The sequence below is a fragment of the Chrysochloris asiatica genome, unplaced genomic scaffold (assembly GCF_000296735.1).
Source record: "Chrysochloris asiatica unplaced genomic scaffold, ChrAsi1.0 scaffold00109, whole genome shotgun sequence".
NCBI lineage: Eukaryota > Metazoa > Chordata > Mammalia > Afrosoricida > Chrysochloridae > Chrysochloris > Chrysochloris asiatica.
This window is the reverse complement of record NW_006408627.1, coordinates 6,328,592-6,345,094: the sequence shown is the minus strand read 5'-3', so window position 1 is coordinate 6,345,094 and position 16,503 is coordinate 6,328,592. Positions and strand designations below refer to the sequence as shown.

Here is a 16,503-nt window from a genome sequence, read left to right as displayed (position 1 = left end):
GAAAATTGGACAATGAATAGAGTTGTGGATTGAGGAAGAATGTTGAAAGTGCCATGGACTGCCAGAAAATCAAACAAATCTGTTTTGGAAGAAGTGTATTCAGAATGCTCCTTAGAAGCAAGAATGGTGAGACTTCATCTCTCATTCTTTGGACATGTTATCAGGAGGTACCAGTCCCTGGAGACAGCCATCATACTTAGTAAAGTGGAGGACCAGTAAAAAGAGGAAGACATCCCCTGCCCCCAATGAGATGGACTGGCACAGTGTCAGCAACAATGAGCTCAAGCGTAACAAAAATTGTGAGGATGCTGGAAGACCGATCAATGTTTCATTTTGTTGTGCATAAAGTGGCTATGCATTAGAGTCAACTAAGTAGGAAGCCAAGATTTTGATTTGTTTTTATTTATTTTGACTGTGACTAAAAGCTTCCAAAATCTGAGTACTTATATATGTTTTACTATTTCTCAAAACTTATCAACTACTATATATATATCTTTGGAGTCCTGGTGTGGCATTGTGGGTAAATGCACCAGACTGCAAAGCCATTTGAACTGCAAGGTCTGCGGTTCAAGCTCACCAGCTGCTCCTTGGAAACCCTATACAGGGTTGCTATGGGTCAGACCCGACTTGACGGCACTTAACAACAACAACAACTTATATATTTTTATTAATTATTCTATATCCATTCTGGGACTTGAATTAAAAGAATGTAGAACCACTTCATTCAACCACTTCACCTAACCTAAAACTCACATTTTTACTCTTTTCCAAGTGGTCTCCTCATTGCTACTGTCCAATTAACTTACTTTCTCTCTAGCTATGTTGCCTGCTCTTTAATATACCTATTGATTAAGTCACTACATATTATATACCTACAAATTCTTATTTGATATTTTTTTCATTGTATCAGTTTTTCTAATTTTAGTATTCTTTCATTTTATGCTTTCACTTCTTCCTGTGTATCTGATTTAATATGCTATATTAAGCATACTTATCAGATTATTAATGATACATATTTTTTAAATGGGAAATCTAATCCTGGTCTTTGACCTATAAAGATGAAAAAGAACCTTTGGTTTACAGAAATTAGGTGTAGCACTGTAAAGGAGCTCTGGTGGTGTAGTGGTTACAAATCGGGCTGAGAACCGCAAGGTAAGCAGTTCAAAACTACCAGCTGTTCTGTGGGAGAAAGGTGAGGCTTTCTGCTCCCGTAAAGATTTACAGCCTCAGAAACCCTGTACAGGGTTGCTAAGAGTCAGAACCGACTCCATGGCACATAACCACCACCACTACTGTAATGGAAAACATTTTTCTTTTAAAAACATAGTTTCAAGTGAATAAGGAAAGGGCAGTTTTAAATAAATTGCACATATTTAAAGAGCATATATGAATACCCATGTAAAACTGCTATCTTAAACAGGATAATGAACATATTTCATCACCTCCAAATTTATCCTCATGTACTTCTGTAATCCCTGCTTCTTATCCCTCCCTGCACCACTCATCCTCAAGCAACCATTGATGTGCTTTGTCACTATAGCTCTTTGTGTATTTTCAGAATGTCAGATTACAATCATCAGTAGGCACTATTTCTTGTCTACCTCCTTCAGTCAACATAATAATTTTGACATTGCTTCATGCCATTGCAGGGAACTCTTTGTTACTGCTGTGTCGTGTTCAAGTACACTAATATACTACAATTTGCTTATCCATTCGTCTTTAGACAGAGATGTGGTTTGTTTCTAGAATTTAGCTACTACAAGTAAAGTTGTTATGAGCTTTCATGTACAAGTCTTTATGTGGACAGAAGCATTCATTTCTTTGGCTATACCTAGGAGCATAAGGTACGTATACATGTAAATTTTTAAGAAACTAATAAAAAGTTTCCCAACTGTAACAATGTACCCTTTTACAATACACAAATTCCAGTTCTTAAGTCCTTGTCAACTGTTGGCATGGCCAATTTAGTAGCTGGTTTCATTTTAGACATTCTAACAGACGTCTTCCATCACTCATCTGTCACTTTGTTGTACTGTGGTGGCTTGTGTGTTGCTGTGATGCTGGAAGCTATGTCACCAGAATTAATATCAGTAGGGTCACCCATGGTGGAAAGATTCAGCATAGCCTCTAGACTAAGACAGACTTGGAAGAAGGAGAGGAAGACCACTTCTGAATGCTTAGTACTGAAAACCTATGAATAGCAAGAGAACGTTGTCTGATATAGTACTGGAAGATGAGCTCCTCAGGTTGGAAGGCACTCAAAATACAACTGGGGATAAGCTGCCTCCTCAAAGTAGAGTTGACCTTAATGATGTGAATGGAGCAAAGCTTTTGGGACCTTTATTTGCCAAATGGAAACTCAAAATGGAAAGCAACAGAAAAGAAACAAACATACCTTAATAATTCAAATATGGAATGTATGAAGTATGATCTAGGAAAATTAGAAGTCATCAAAAATTAAATGGAATGCTTAAATATTGATATCCTAGGCATTAATGAGCTGAAATGGACAGGTATTGATCATTTTGAATCAGACATTCATATGGCTTACTATGCTGGGAATGACAAACTGAAGAAGAATGGCATTGCATTCATCATCAGAAAGAACATATCAGATCAGTCTTTAAGTACAACACTGTCTGTGATAGGATAATATCCATATGCCTACAGTTGTTGTTGTTATGTGCCGTGGAGTCGGAACCGACCCATAGCGACCCTGTACAGGGTTTCCGAGGGTGTAAATCTTTAAGGGAGCAGAAAGCCTCATCTTTCTCCCGCGGAGCAGCTGGTAGTTTCGAACTGCTGACCTTGCGGTTCACAGCCCGAGTCATAACCACTATGCTACCAGACCCCATTAATACCACTATTTTTCAAATTTATGCACAAACCACAGAAGCTAGTGATGAAGAGATTTTTAAATTCTTACAAATGTCATTAGTCTGAAATTGATCAATTACACTGATAATGACTGGTGACTATAATATCAAAGTTGGAAATAAAGGTAAAGAATCGGTAGATGGAAAATATGGCTTTGGTGACAGACACTATGCTGAAGATCGCTTGATATAATTTTTCAAGACAATGACTTATTCACTGCATGAATCACACTGACTACAACTGTGGAAAGAAAAGATGAAGTAGCTCAGTTTCATCAGGCTAAACAAGGCTAGGGGCCGACTTTGGAACCAACCAGCAACTGCTCATATTCATGTTCAAGGTAAAGTTGAAGAAAATTAAAACAAGTCCACCAGAGCCAAAATATGAACTTGAGTATATCCCACCTGCTCTGGTAGCGTAGTGGTTACGAATCGGGCTGTGAACCTCAAGGTAAGCAGTTTGAAACTACCAGCTGCTCCGCAGGAGAAAGATGAGGCTTTCTGCCCCCGTAAAGATTTACAGCCTCGGAAACCCTGTTCAGGGTCGCTATGAGTCGGAATCAACTCAACGGCACTTAACAACAACATAGCCCACCTGTATTTGGAGACCATCTCAAGAACAGATTTGATGCATTAGACATGAATAATTTTCAAGACCTAATGAGTTGTGCAATAACACCAAGAACATCCTAAATGAAGAAAACAAAAGCTCATTAAAAAGAAAGGAAAGAAATAAAGCAGCAAAGTGGATGTCAGAAGAAACCTGCTCTTGAGTGTAGAGAAGCTAAGGCAACTGGCAGAAATGATGACGTAAAAGAGCTGAGCACAAAGTTTCAACAGGCAGCTCAAGAAGGCAAACTAAAGTATTATAATGACCTGGGCAAAGACCTGGAGTTAGGCAACCAAAAGGGAAGAACACGATCACCATTTCTGAAGCTGAAAGAACTGAAGAAAAAATTCAAGCCTTGACTTGAAATATTGAAAAGGAAAATGTGCAAAATATTGAATGACTCATAAAGCATCAAATGAAGATGGAAGGAGTACATAGAGTCACAGTAACAAAAAGAAATGGTCCATGCTCCACCATTTCAAGAGGAAGCCTATCACCAAGAATTAATGGTGTTGAAGGAAGAAGTCCAAGCTGCACTAAAGTTAAAAAACAAGGCTCCAGGAATTGGTGGAATACAAACTGAAATGATACAACAAATTGACATTTGCACTTGAGGTGCTCACTCATCTATGCTAAGAAATTGGAAGACAGCTATCTGGCCTTCTGATTGGAAGTGATCCCTCATCTTTGCCCATTCCAAAGACAGCTGGTCCAATGGAATGTAAGAAATCATCAAACAATCATTAATATCACACGCAATGCAGTATAAGTTCTTTATTGTTTAAAAAAAAAAAAAAGCCTACTAGTATTTTGATAGAGATTCTTTTGAATCTAAAGATTTAGGGGCAAAAATAGAAATTTAATACAACTGAATCTTTTAGTCTAGAAATATAGTACTGATGTTACTCTTTGTTTACCTGTTGTTGTTAAGTGTCATCTAACACTTAGTGTCAGTTTTTACATTTAGTGACACCGAGTGTTAGTTCTGACTTTGTTGTTGTTCAGTGATGTTGAGTCAGTTCCGACCCATAGCAACCCCTGTATAGGATTTCTGAGGAGCAGCTGGTGAGCTTGAACTGCCAACTTTGCAGTTCAAATGCTTTTTAGTCTGGCGCATTAATACACATCAGGATTCTGACTCATAATGACCTTGTATAGATTTCCAAGGAGAGGCAACTGGGTCTGAACCACCAACCTTGTGGTTAACAGTCCAGTGGTTATCCTACAGCAATGTTTTTTAGTTTTCATTATCTAGATCTCCATATATATAATTTACTGATTCCTAAGTATTTCATATATTTCACTACTCATTTAAATCATGCATGTAAAAATACAACTGACTTGAATATTGATCTTTTAATTATCTAGGACCCTCGAACAACTCTATAAATTCATCCATGACATAAAATCTAAAATAATAGAGTTGTGTATTTTTAGACATAAACTATGCTTCTAAAACACTTAATAGGGCGAACTGAAAAGCATGTGATTAGGAAGTTGCATTAGGAGAACACTTAATGCAAGTCCTCCAGTTTTACTTCAATAATGACATTTCATTTCATGAGTAAAGTGCATTACTTCCCCCAACTAGGTTTAGAAGGCTCTGGTTACAAGTGGTTACAAGTCAGGCTGCTAACCTCAAGGTCGGAAGTTCAATACAACCAGCCATTCCACAGGAGAACTATACACTTTCTGCTCCCGTAAAAACTTACAGTCTCAGAAACCCTATGTAGGATTGCTACGAGTTGGAACTGACTCCATAGCACACCACCACCACCACCAGCAGCAGCAGGAGATAGGTTTAGGAAGCATGATGGCTCCATAGGATGCACACTGGACTGTGAACCACAAGGTTGATGGTTTGAGCCCAAGTACTCTGTCCTAGAAATAATGCGGCTTTCTGCTCCCATGAAAGATTTAAAACTTCAGAAACTCTATACAGGGTTGCTATGAATTGGAACTGACTCCATTGCACTTAAAACAGCTAGGTTTTAAAATGTAAATCTAGCAATATACTATCTATAAGAGATGACTAAATACAAATAATTTGAAAATAAAGAAGGAAGTAAGACATATGGGTGGAGTCCTGGTGTGGTGCTGTGGGTTAATGCGCAAGACTGCAAAGCCATTTGAACTGCAAGGTCAGCAGTTCAAGCTCCACCAGCTACTCCCTGGAAATCCCTATACAGGGTCGCTATGGGTTGTAATCGACTCGACAGCACTTGACAACAACAACAAGACATATGGGTAAAGGAAGCATAGGTGACAATATTAAGAGCAAACTATGTAGGATAAGCACTGGACTGCAAGGGCAGTTTTAACCACAAGGTCAGCAGTTTAAACCCACCAGCCTCTCCTCAGGAACCCTATACAGCAGCTGATGAATCTGAACCACTGACCTTGTGGTTGAAATGGATCTATGGTTGAATGCTTATCCTATAGTGCCACATTACAAAATTGACTTTCAATGACAAGTACTTTGCATTCAAAGATTCAATCTCTATTAACAGAATGAAAGTCCAAGGAATGAAGGACCCTAAGATACTCACATTATAAAAGATGTTTCAAATTCTATAGAGCCATGTTTTCTGAACACCTGTAGTTCTTGTCTGTATATGAAGGACCTTGCGCCTGATCAACAGAATGGCATTGCAACTACCCCCAATTGACACTGAATGGGGTCCTGCTTGAGCATCTGATCTTCAGGGAAGCTTGGGTCTTTGTTACACCTGGAGAATCTCATCCCCCTACCCCCAGAAATTCCAGGTTTCAGGAAAATCTCCATACCCTTGCCCAAATCTCCATACCCCTTCCCTGCCCATTGTAAACTCACCAGAACTGTACCCTGACCACCAGGCCTTTAAATACCCCAGTCTGGAAGAGAACAGACAGGCTCTTGATCTCCTTTGGTGAGTACCCCCTCCCAGGTTTACTCTCAATAAACCTGCCTGCTGTTGAAGCCAAGACTTTCTCTCTCCTTCGTCTCTTTCTTTCTTTTCCTTACAGTATAAATCATTCATCTCACTATCTGAAGTGGTATATTTCTCACAAGTATCTCTCTGATCTGAATGAAGACATTGAGGGCAACAGTGACATCTACTTAGTTGGATTCTCCATACAATGCCTTACATGTAAGAGACATTTCCGAAATATTAACTGACTGAGTTGTAATGAATAATCAAGTAGTTTTACCAACAAAGCCTTATTTTAACAATACCTTTGGAGCATGCTATCTGCTCCACATTCTAGAGTTCATATACTTCTGATGGTACAGGCAATATTCTGAAAAAAATTAGAGTTATACAAACAAAACAACACTATTTGTACAAAATAGCTACATTTAGTTTTTGTTAGGTAGAGCTGGTTCCAATTCATAACAGCTCTATATATAACAGGACAGAACACTGAGCAGCCCTGCACCATCCTCACAATTGTTGTATTTGATCCCATATTGCTGCCACTATGCCAATCCATCTGATTGAAGTTCTTTCTCTATTTCTCTGAACCTCTAACTTTACCAAGCATGATGTCATTCTCCTTGTGGTCCCTCTTGATAACATATCAAAACTACAAGAGATGAACTTTTTCCATCCTCCCTGCTAAGGATCATTCCAGCTATAGTTCTTCTAAGACAGATTTGTTTGTTCTTCTACCAGTCCACATTATATTCAATATTCTTTGCTTTTAACACCATAAATCAAATATATCAATTATTCTCTGGTCTTCCTTACTCTTATTCAGTGTCCAGCATTCTCATGCATACATTGCTTCTGTTGTAGGGTGCTGTTGAGTAGGCTACAACTCATAGTGACCTTATGCACAATAGAACAGAACACTGCCTGGTCCCATGCCACATCACAATTAAGATTCAAACTCATCAGCTGCTCCTCAAACTCTGCAGGGTCACTATGAGTCAGAACTGACCTGATAGCACTTAAAGCAACAACAATACAGATTGAATAAGTATGGTGAAAGGATACAACCCTGACACACACCAGTTCTGCTTTTAACCCACTCAGCATCCCTCTGTGCTTTTCTATAGACTGCCTCTTGCTCTATATGAGCACAATTAAGTGTTCTAGAAGTCCCATTCTTCACCACAGTCGAATGCCTTTGCAAAGTCAATAAAGTACAAGTAAACATCTTTCTCATGTTCTCTGCTTTTAGCCAAGTTCTATCTGACGTCAACAATGATAAACTTAGTTCCACACTCTCTTCTAAATCGATGGCTTGAATTTCTGGCAGCTCCTTGGTGATGTACTACTGCAATAGTTTGGTATTTTTTTAAAATTGTTGTCAGCAAAATTTTTTAACTTGTATGCGATATTAATGACATTGTTCGATGGTTTCCACACTCTGTTGGATCATCGTTCTTTAGAATTGGGGATGAATATGGATGTCTAGTTTGCCAGATAGTGTCTTTCAGATTTCTTGGCACAGATGAGTGAGCAACTCTAGCACTGCGTCAATTGGCAGGTAAGAGATATTAGATAAAAAGAGAAACTTGTCTTTGGAATGAATAATCAAAGATCTTCAAACATCTACAGTTGTAACCAAATTAGGTGGCCCCTAAAATGGTTTTATTCAACTTCCTGTTCACAGATTATGAAACAACAACAAAATTTTACATACGTCCCCAAGCATTCTTCTCTTGTGGTCTAGACTCTCATGTACTAATCAGTGGTGGTCACCTCCTTACCATTCAAAAACTGTCCTATGGCTCCACATCTTTAAAATGTCTATCCTCCAGGGATTCTTAATTTACAAAAAATAAAAAAAAACAAAACTATGAGGACTTTTAAAAACACAAATTCCTGGGCTGCACCCCCAGAATTTTGTATTCAATATGCTTCATGTAGGAGTCTGATGTGGCACTGTATGATAAGCACTAGACTGTTAACCACAAAGTTGGCAGTTCAAACCCAGCCAGATGCTCCTCAGAAACCTGATATAGGATCACTCATAGTGGCATGATCACACTTAACAAGAAAAACAAGTGTGGTAGGATTGTGCATATTGCTTGTGAGTTCCAATATCTTGGCTTAGGAATACTTTTCCCTCTTGCCTGGTTAATTTCTTCTTTCCCATTTCCAGCCAATGTACCTCAACCTCAAGTGCAGTCACTAATGGTCTGTCAGTGGAGGCGTGTGTGTTGATATGATCCTAAACAGGTTTCACCTGAGCTTCTGGAGTACGACTAGGAAGGAAGGTTTATTAATCGACTTCTAAAAATCAGTCAACAGAAAGTCTGTAGATCACAAGGGTCTGCTCCACCACCAACCACGGGATGGGGCTGGACTGGCGGCATTTTGTTCTGTTGTGCAAGGGGTGCCATGTGTTGTAGCCCTACTTGATGACAGATAACAACATGTGTGGGGCCAAGTGTTTGCATTTCTAATAGGTTTTCAGATGATGCTGATGCTGCAAGTCTAGGGAATCACACTTTGAGGACTACCACTGCCTTCAAATATTCACTTGCTTCTCTCAAGGTTAATGTTGTTGTTGTTGTTAAGTGCCATGGAGTAGGTTCTGATTCATAGCGACCCTGCACAGGGTTTCCAAGGCTGTAAATCTTTACGGGAGCAGAAAGCCTCAAGTTTATTGTTGTTGTTGTTGTTAAGTGCCGTCGAGTCGGTTCCGACCCATAGCGACCCTGTACAGGGTTTCCGAGGGTGTAAATCTTTACGGGAGTAGAAAGCCTCATCTTTCTCCTGCGGAGCAGCTGGTAGTTTCGAACCACTGACTTTAAGGTTCGCAGCCCGATTCGTAATCACTACGCATTTGGGGGTGACTAATCCTTCCTGCTCCCATATGACAAACAGCTATTTGGAAAAAGTAACCACCTCTACAGGGAAGCACAACACTACTTATAAGTCTATATATCCCAATTCAAAGACATAGTGCTGTGCATACCAATTATCTTGGCTAGGAATACTTTTCCCTCTTGCCTGGTTAATTTCTTCTTTTCTTTCAATTTTAGTGACTGGTACAGAAGTCTTCCTTTCCCTTCTTCCCATAATCAGGTCAAGTCCTCCTATTAGGGGTTCTCACAACCACTGAATCCTTCCTTTTTAGCCCTTGCCATGTCTGCATTTTCCCCATTTGTTTATGAGTATTTTACTAATGCTATTTTCTGCACTGGACTATAAGGTTCAAACAAATAGGGGGTGTTTCTGTTTTGATGATCATTCTCTTTTCAGTGCCTGACAAAATATCAGGTACAAAGATGATGTTTAGATGAATGAAACCAAAAGCTGAGCTTTTCCAGTCTTTAATAACAAAAAAGATGAGAACGTAATCCTTTTCCATACTGTGCCAAAGATACAGAAATAACGAACCAAAACAACAATCTCTGACCGATATTCAGAACAATAATAAAACAGCTTACCTTTTCTGAATAATTCTTGTAGACTCTCAGCACTTTGATTTAATACAGCCCATATTTCTTCTTCCTGCAGTGGCCCACCCCGAACCTCCAGGGCCTCAGCTAGTGACACATGCATATTACCTAAGAAACAAAGGTAACATGGTCTATGTTAATTAGCAACTTAATTCCACTTGCCACAGTAAAAACTTCAACCTGTGACAAGAGACTATGAGCCCCATGTCTAAATGATTTCTCAATCCAGCCTGAAGATTATATATATTCTTAGAACTATAAACATTAGGGTAAGGACACAGAGGGGGAAAAAAAATCCTTGAAATAACCACTAGGCCAGCAAGGACAACAAAGAAACAGACCTGGAGAATGGTAGAAGACAGAGACCTTAAGAGTGTGTTAGTTTAAAGCACAACACTGAACTAAAGAAAGCCTTTCAGATTGCAGTTCTAGGTGTTATCCTACCCATAACAAGCAGAAGAGACTCTATAGACAAGGAAAGAAAAGTTGGAAATAAGAACACATTTTGTCCATTGAGTAACTGATTTCTACATCTCCAGTATAGAGGGCCCATAAGTACAGTGGGTTAAGCATCAGGCAGCTAATTTCAGGGTTAGTGGTTCAAACCGCCAACTGTGCTGCCAGAGAAAGATGCTGCAGTCTGTTTCTATGCACATTTACAGTGCAGGTGGTCTACTCTGTTCTATAGTCACTATGAGTCAGAACTGACTCCACAGCAGTGAATAGTATATATATATATACTATGATGCAAATTTTATGCTGAATGCGATTAACTATTTCTAGACTTAGTTTTGCTGCCAACTCATCATTGGTTCTTTGAAAAGTTATTTTATCTCTGAACTTCAGTTTTTCCACCTGTGACGTGGGAATCATAATAATAGTAACAACTATTTTGTGGTAACTATTTTGTGGTGACGGCGCTGTAGCATCAGCACTGGACTTTGAACCACAAGGTCAGCAGTTCAAACCCACCAGCTGCTCCTTGGAAATCCTATACAAAATCGGAGTCCCTATAAATCAGAACTGACTCAAAGGCACTAAGAACAACAGCATGACAGTGAATGGAGTCCTGGTACAGCACTGTAGGATAAACACTGAATGCTAACCACAAGGCCAGTGGTTCAAACCCACTAGCTACTCCTTGGAAGTCCTCTACAAGGGTTACTAAGAGTTAGAACTGACTTGATGGCATTTAGCAACAACATGAAAATAAGAGAGGTTATATTTATGAATGTATTTTATAAACTTCTACATGACTTGAATTAAAAGATCAGAAAGGTGTCTCTGTGCTGATGCTTTTACAGGGTCAAATGTTTCAGTGGCATCCAGTTAGGAGGTCGTATATATTGATACTTCTTTTTGTTTTCCTATGAAGCTCAGTAATCCCATTTTCAACATGGAAGGGGCAAATGCAGCTAGTCAAAATCCCCTGTATGTATTATTTTCCTGGACTCATTGGGGAAAAAAAATTACTCTTAATATAAATTTTTCTACCCAGACCAAACTAATTTAAGCAGAATGTGTAATATGTATCTATCTACTGGTAAGCAGAAGCAGATGGTTTTCAGAAAAAAGCAAGAAGGAACTGAAAATGTTAAATACTTATTTTCTGTAATTATGGCCTCCATTAAATTAAAAAAATAACCAATAAAAATACCATTTTAATCAAAAATTGCCTTTGTTTATTAAACTAACAAGGAAATCTAACGTTTTCCTTAATTTACATTTGTTATACTTTAACACAGATTCTAAACACAATTCCAGCTGCAAATGAGGCCACCAACTCCTCTTTCACTTTAGTTTCTAAATGTTTACTAGGCTGACTCTGAGGATTATCTACTTAAATGCACACTGTGGTACTGAAAAGGGAAGCTGTGCTTTCAAAAGACCAGAGTAGTTTTTATACAATTTGTACAAGAAATGCAGTTATTTATTCAGAAGCCTTCTGCAAATCTCTTGGTTTTAATATACTTTATCATACAATGGCATATTTATCGAAGGGGAAAAAAAATGTGCTTCCTTACTTTCTAAGAGATAATGAAGCCATTAAATTAGAAGTTTCAACAGAGACATCAAGATACTATTAACAATCAGATTCCAAAATGGCTTGTGAGAAAGAATACCCTAGAGCAAATTTCCTAAGTATAGCTGAGAACTTAAGTCCTGGTGTGGTTCTGTAGGATTCGCACTGGACTGTTAACCACAAGGTCGGCAGTTCAAACCCACTAGCCAATCCCTGAAAATCCCATACAAGGTCACTATGAGTCAGAACCAAGTTGAAGGCGCTTGACAACAATATACCTGAGAACTGGTTAGATAGCTCTAATGTCAACATATAGTATGTGAAGAGTAGAAATACAATTTCATAAGAAGGATTTCTTACAAGTGAACTGTAGATTCTTATGCCTTCTCTCCAAGTGTGGGAGATACCTGCCTGCCGGCCGGCCTTCCACATAACCCAAAGGAAGAGGCTTCAAAGAGGACTTTCTGGAGCACTTGGTATGTGTTCTCTGAGTTAGCGGAGACACAGGAGACCAATGCCTGATTGATACACACTTGAAGAAATGAAGGCCATCACTGTGAGGAAGTAGGCAGGGAAAGAGAATACAGGAGAAAATCCAGAGTGAGGAAGTTATGAGGTACCATACTACACTATGGTGGGGAGGAGAGAGGCAAGGAAGGAGGACCACACAGAGGGCCAGGAAATATTTTAAATCCTGCCCAGATGACAAAAATGTTCTAAAATTTAGGCAGTGATAAAGTCTGCACGAGCCTGTGCATATAATAAAAACTACTGAATGTGTACTTCCAGAGGGTGGATTTTATGGTATATGAATTAAATGTTAATAAAGCGGTTAAGACTCCTACCCAGGATAATCATTGGAAGGGTGGTAAAACACCAAACAAATAAAAAGGGGATTTTGACTTACTGTTTTACAGTCTAAAAGAAAACTAGATTGAGGGCCTAGAAGGCTAGTGGTATGAACTACCAAAAGGAAAACTTTTTGAGTCGTAGGTAGTAAAGCTCCCAGTGAAGGCTTCCGAAGCCCCCACAAAGTACACACAGAGAAAGCCTTAACCACGTATCAAGATCAGAAAGAACAAAGCCATTTTCCAATAATCGGGTAAGAAATTGCTTGCCTCTCTACCTCAATTCCTTTCCCTGGTTTAATTCCTGATGGGATCAAATATAACAACTTGTGGGTAAAGAGATAAACAATAAAAACAGAAACTAACTACCTCCCACCAATAATAGCTAACCCACTGTCACAGTAGCAAGCAGAGCTAGTATCATCTAGGCTTATATGTTGCGCTGCTAACTGCAAGGTCAGCAGTTCAAATCCACCTGCTGTTTCACAAACCAAATGAGGCTTTCTGCTTCCATAAAGATTTACAGCCTCAGAAACTCTACATAAGGTCACTGTAAGTCAGAATCTTCTCCATGGCAGTGGGACTGGCTTTTGGGTTTGGTCCTCACAGTGACTCTATCAAACAAAGTAGAACCGTCCAAGGCTGTAATCAATATGGGAAAAGGTAACCATTTCTTTTCCCCATCAAGTGGCTGGTGGGTGCAAACCATCAATCTTTTCATTAGTAGCTGAACTCTTAAGCAGCTGCCGCAGCTGCTGTATGCCATGGAGTCAGTTCTGACTCATGGTGAGCTATATAAGGTTTCTGAGGCTGTTAATCATCACAGGAGCAGAAAGCCTCATCTTTCTCCCTCTGAGTGGTTAGTGAATTTTAACTGATGGCTTTATAGTTAGTTAGCAGCCCAATTCCCTATCCTTTAGCAGATACAAAGAGTAAAGCTTCAGCTCTGAACAAAGATTGGTGTTGATTAAAATGCTGATCGTTGTTGTTGGCCATCCAGAAAACTTCAACTCGTAGAGACCTCACGTGATAGGCAAAATACGCTTTTGATAACACTTTGTGTATCTTATTATAAAACTAATATATTGGCTTTACATGTTTCACTATGTTTTTATGATTTTAACACTGATTGTTACTAATCTTCTAAAGATATGAGAAAGGAAAGTATATACGTGTGTGTGTGTGTGTGTGTGTATATATATATATATATAGTTAAGAAGCTCTGGTAGGGTAGTGATTACGAATCAGGCTGCTAACCTCAGGGTCAGCAGTTCAAAACTACCAGTTGTTCCATGGGAGACAGATGAGGCTTTTTGCTCCTGTAAAGATTTACAGCCTCAGAAACCCAGTGCAGGGTTGCTATGAGTTGGAACCGACTCCACGACACATAACAACAATATATATATAGTTGTTGTTGTTGTGTTAAGTGCCATCGAGTTGGTTCCAACCCATAATGACCCTGCATAGGGTTTCCAAGGAGCAGTTGGTGAGCTTAAACTACCAACCCTGCGGTTCAAACTGACTTTGCCGTCCAGTGCATTAATCCACAGTACCACACCAGGACTCTCTAGATATACGCATAACTACAAAAGACTTAAAAGTTAACTGGTAACTGTAAAACGTTATTTGATTTTCATGACTGCAGGTTCCATGAGTGTTGACAGTGGACCAAAGAAAAATGAAGTCTTTAACAACTTCAATCTTTTCTCCATTCACCATGATGCTATTCATTGGTACAGTGCTGAGGATATGTGTTTTGGGTTATGCATATATTACACTGAGGTGCAACCCATACCGAAGGATGTGGTCTTTGACCTTCATCAGTATTTTAAGTCCTATTCCCAGTCAGCAAGCAAAGTTGTGAGTCTTCCTGATGCCACATTCTTCTTCATATAATCCAGTTTCTCGAATAATTTTGCTCACCATACAGATAGGATAAGTGTGGTGAAAGAATACAACTCTGACACACACTTTTCCTAAATTTAACCTTTCAGTGTCACCTTGTTCTGTTCGAACAACTGCCTCTTGGGCTATGTACAGCTTCCTCATGAGTACAACTAAGTGTTCTGGAATACTCATTCTCCATAATTTGTCATGATCCATATAGTCGAAAGCCTTTGCGTAGAAGCACATATAAACATCTTTCTGATATTCTCTGCTTTCAGCGAAAATCCATCTGATGTGATACACCTCATTCTATGTTCTCTTCCGAATCCAGCCTGAATCTGTGGCAGCTTGTGATATTAATGATATTGTCCAATGATTTTTGCATTCTGTTGGGTCACCTCTCTTTGGAATGGGAACAAATATGGATTTCTTTCAATCAGTTGGCCAGATAGCTGTCTTCCAAATTTCTTGGCATAGATGAGTGAGTGCCTCCAGTTCTAAATTGGTTTGCTGAAAAATTTCAACTTATGTTCTTTGAATAAACAGAGTTCTGTTCTTTGCCAATGCCTTCAGTGCACCTTGGACTTCTTCTTTCAGTGTCATTGGCTATGATATCTATCATATACTAACCTCTTGAAATGGTTGAACGTCGATCATCTCTTTTTGATTCCTTCCATCTTCTGATGATGATTTCTGCATCATTCAAAATTTTGCCATTAGAATCCTTCATTAATTTACAAGTTGAGGCTTGACGTTTTTCTGCAGTTCCCTTGCTGAGAGCGTTCTTTTCCTTTTGTTTTCTAACTCCAGATATTTGCACATTCCGTTGTCATATTTGACTGTCTTTTCTAGTTTCCCTTTGAAATTTTCTATTCAGTTCTCTTACCTCCTCATTTCTTCCATTTTCTTAAGCATTTCTACACTGGAGAGCAAGTTCCAGAGTCTTTTCTGACTCCATGTTGGTCTTTTTCTTCTTTCTTGTCTTCTAAATGGCCTTTTGCTTTCTTCCTGTATGATGTTCTTGATGTCATCACACAACTCTTCTGGTCTTCAGTCACTAGCGTCTAATACATTTTTTTTTTTTTTCTTCAGATGATCTCTAAATTCAGATGGGATATGTTGAAGGTTGTATTTTGGCTCTCGTGCACTTGTTTAAATTTTCTTCAGCTTCAGCCTGATCTTATATAGGAACAATTGATAGTCTTTTCTACAGACTGCCCTTGGCCTTGTTTTGGCAGGTTAACATGAAGCTTTTCCACCATTTCTTTCCACAGATATAGTCAACTTGTCTTCCATATGGTAAGGTCCATAATTATAGTTGCCTTTTATGTTATTTAAAAAAAAAGTATTTGCAATGAAGAAGTCACTAATGCCTAGGATATCAATATTTATGTGTTCCAGTTAACTTTTGACAATTTATGATTTTCCTAGATTCATACTTTGTACAGTCCATATCCTGCTTATTAATTGAGGTTTGCATCTGTGTCCCCTCATTTTGAGTTGTGTCCCATCAGCAAATGAAGGTACCGAAAGCTTTACTCTGTTCGCGCCATCACAGTCAACTCTACTTTGATGAGGCAGCTCTTCCCCAATTTTATTTTGAGTGCCTTCCAACCTGAGGAGCTCAACTTCTGGCACTGTATCTGACAATATTCTGGTGCTCTTCATCATGTTTCAATATTTTGGTGCTATCTGACAATGATCCACTGCTAGCTATTCATAAGGTCTTCTGTGACTAAATATTCAGAAATATTCCGTCTCTTCTTCCTAGTTCGTCTGGAAACTCAGCTGAAACCTGTCCACCATGGGTGACCCTGCTGGTATTTAAAATACTGGTATCATAGCTTCCAGAATTACAG

The 16,503-nt window shown here is 38.9% G+C and overlaps 1 protein-coding gene across 1 annotated transcript in view; it reads right to left on the bottom strand.

The window, feature by feature from the left end:
• The window catches only part of PTPN13 (protein tyrosine phosphatase, non-receptor type 13 (APO-1/CD95 (Fas)-associated phosphatase)), a 254,452-nt gene extending 242,111 nt beyond the window's left edge, over positions 1-12,341 (bottom strand). Inside the window, exons 1-2 of the mRNA XM_006867768.1 lie at positions 12,188-12,341; positions 9,875-9,994 (exon numbers count right to left, since the gene is read on the bottom strand). Coding sequence (XP_006867830.1) covers positions 9,875-9,994; positions 12,188-12,341 — 274 coding nt within the window. The remainder of the gene's footprint in view (positions 1-9,874; positions 9,995-12,187) is intronic.
• Positions 12,342-16,503: the final 4,162 nt, after the last annotated feature.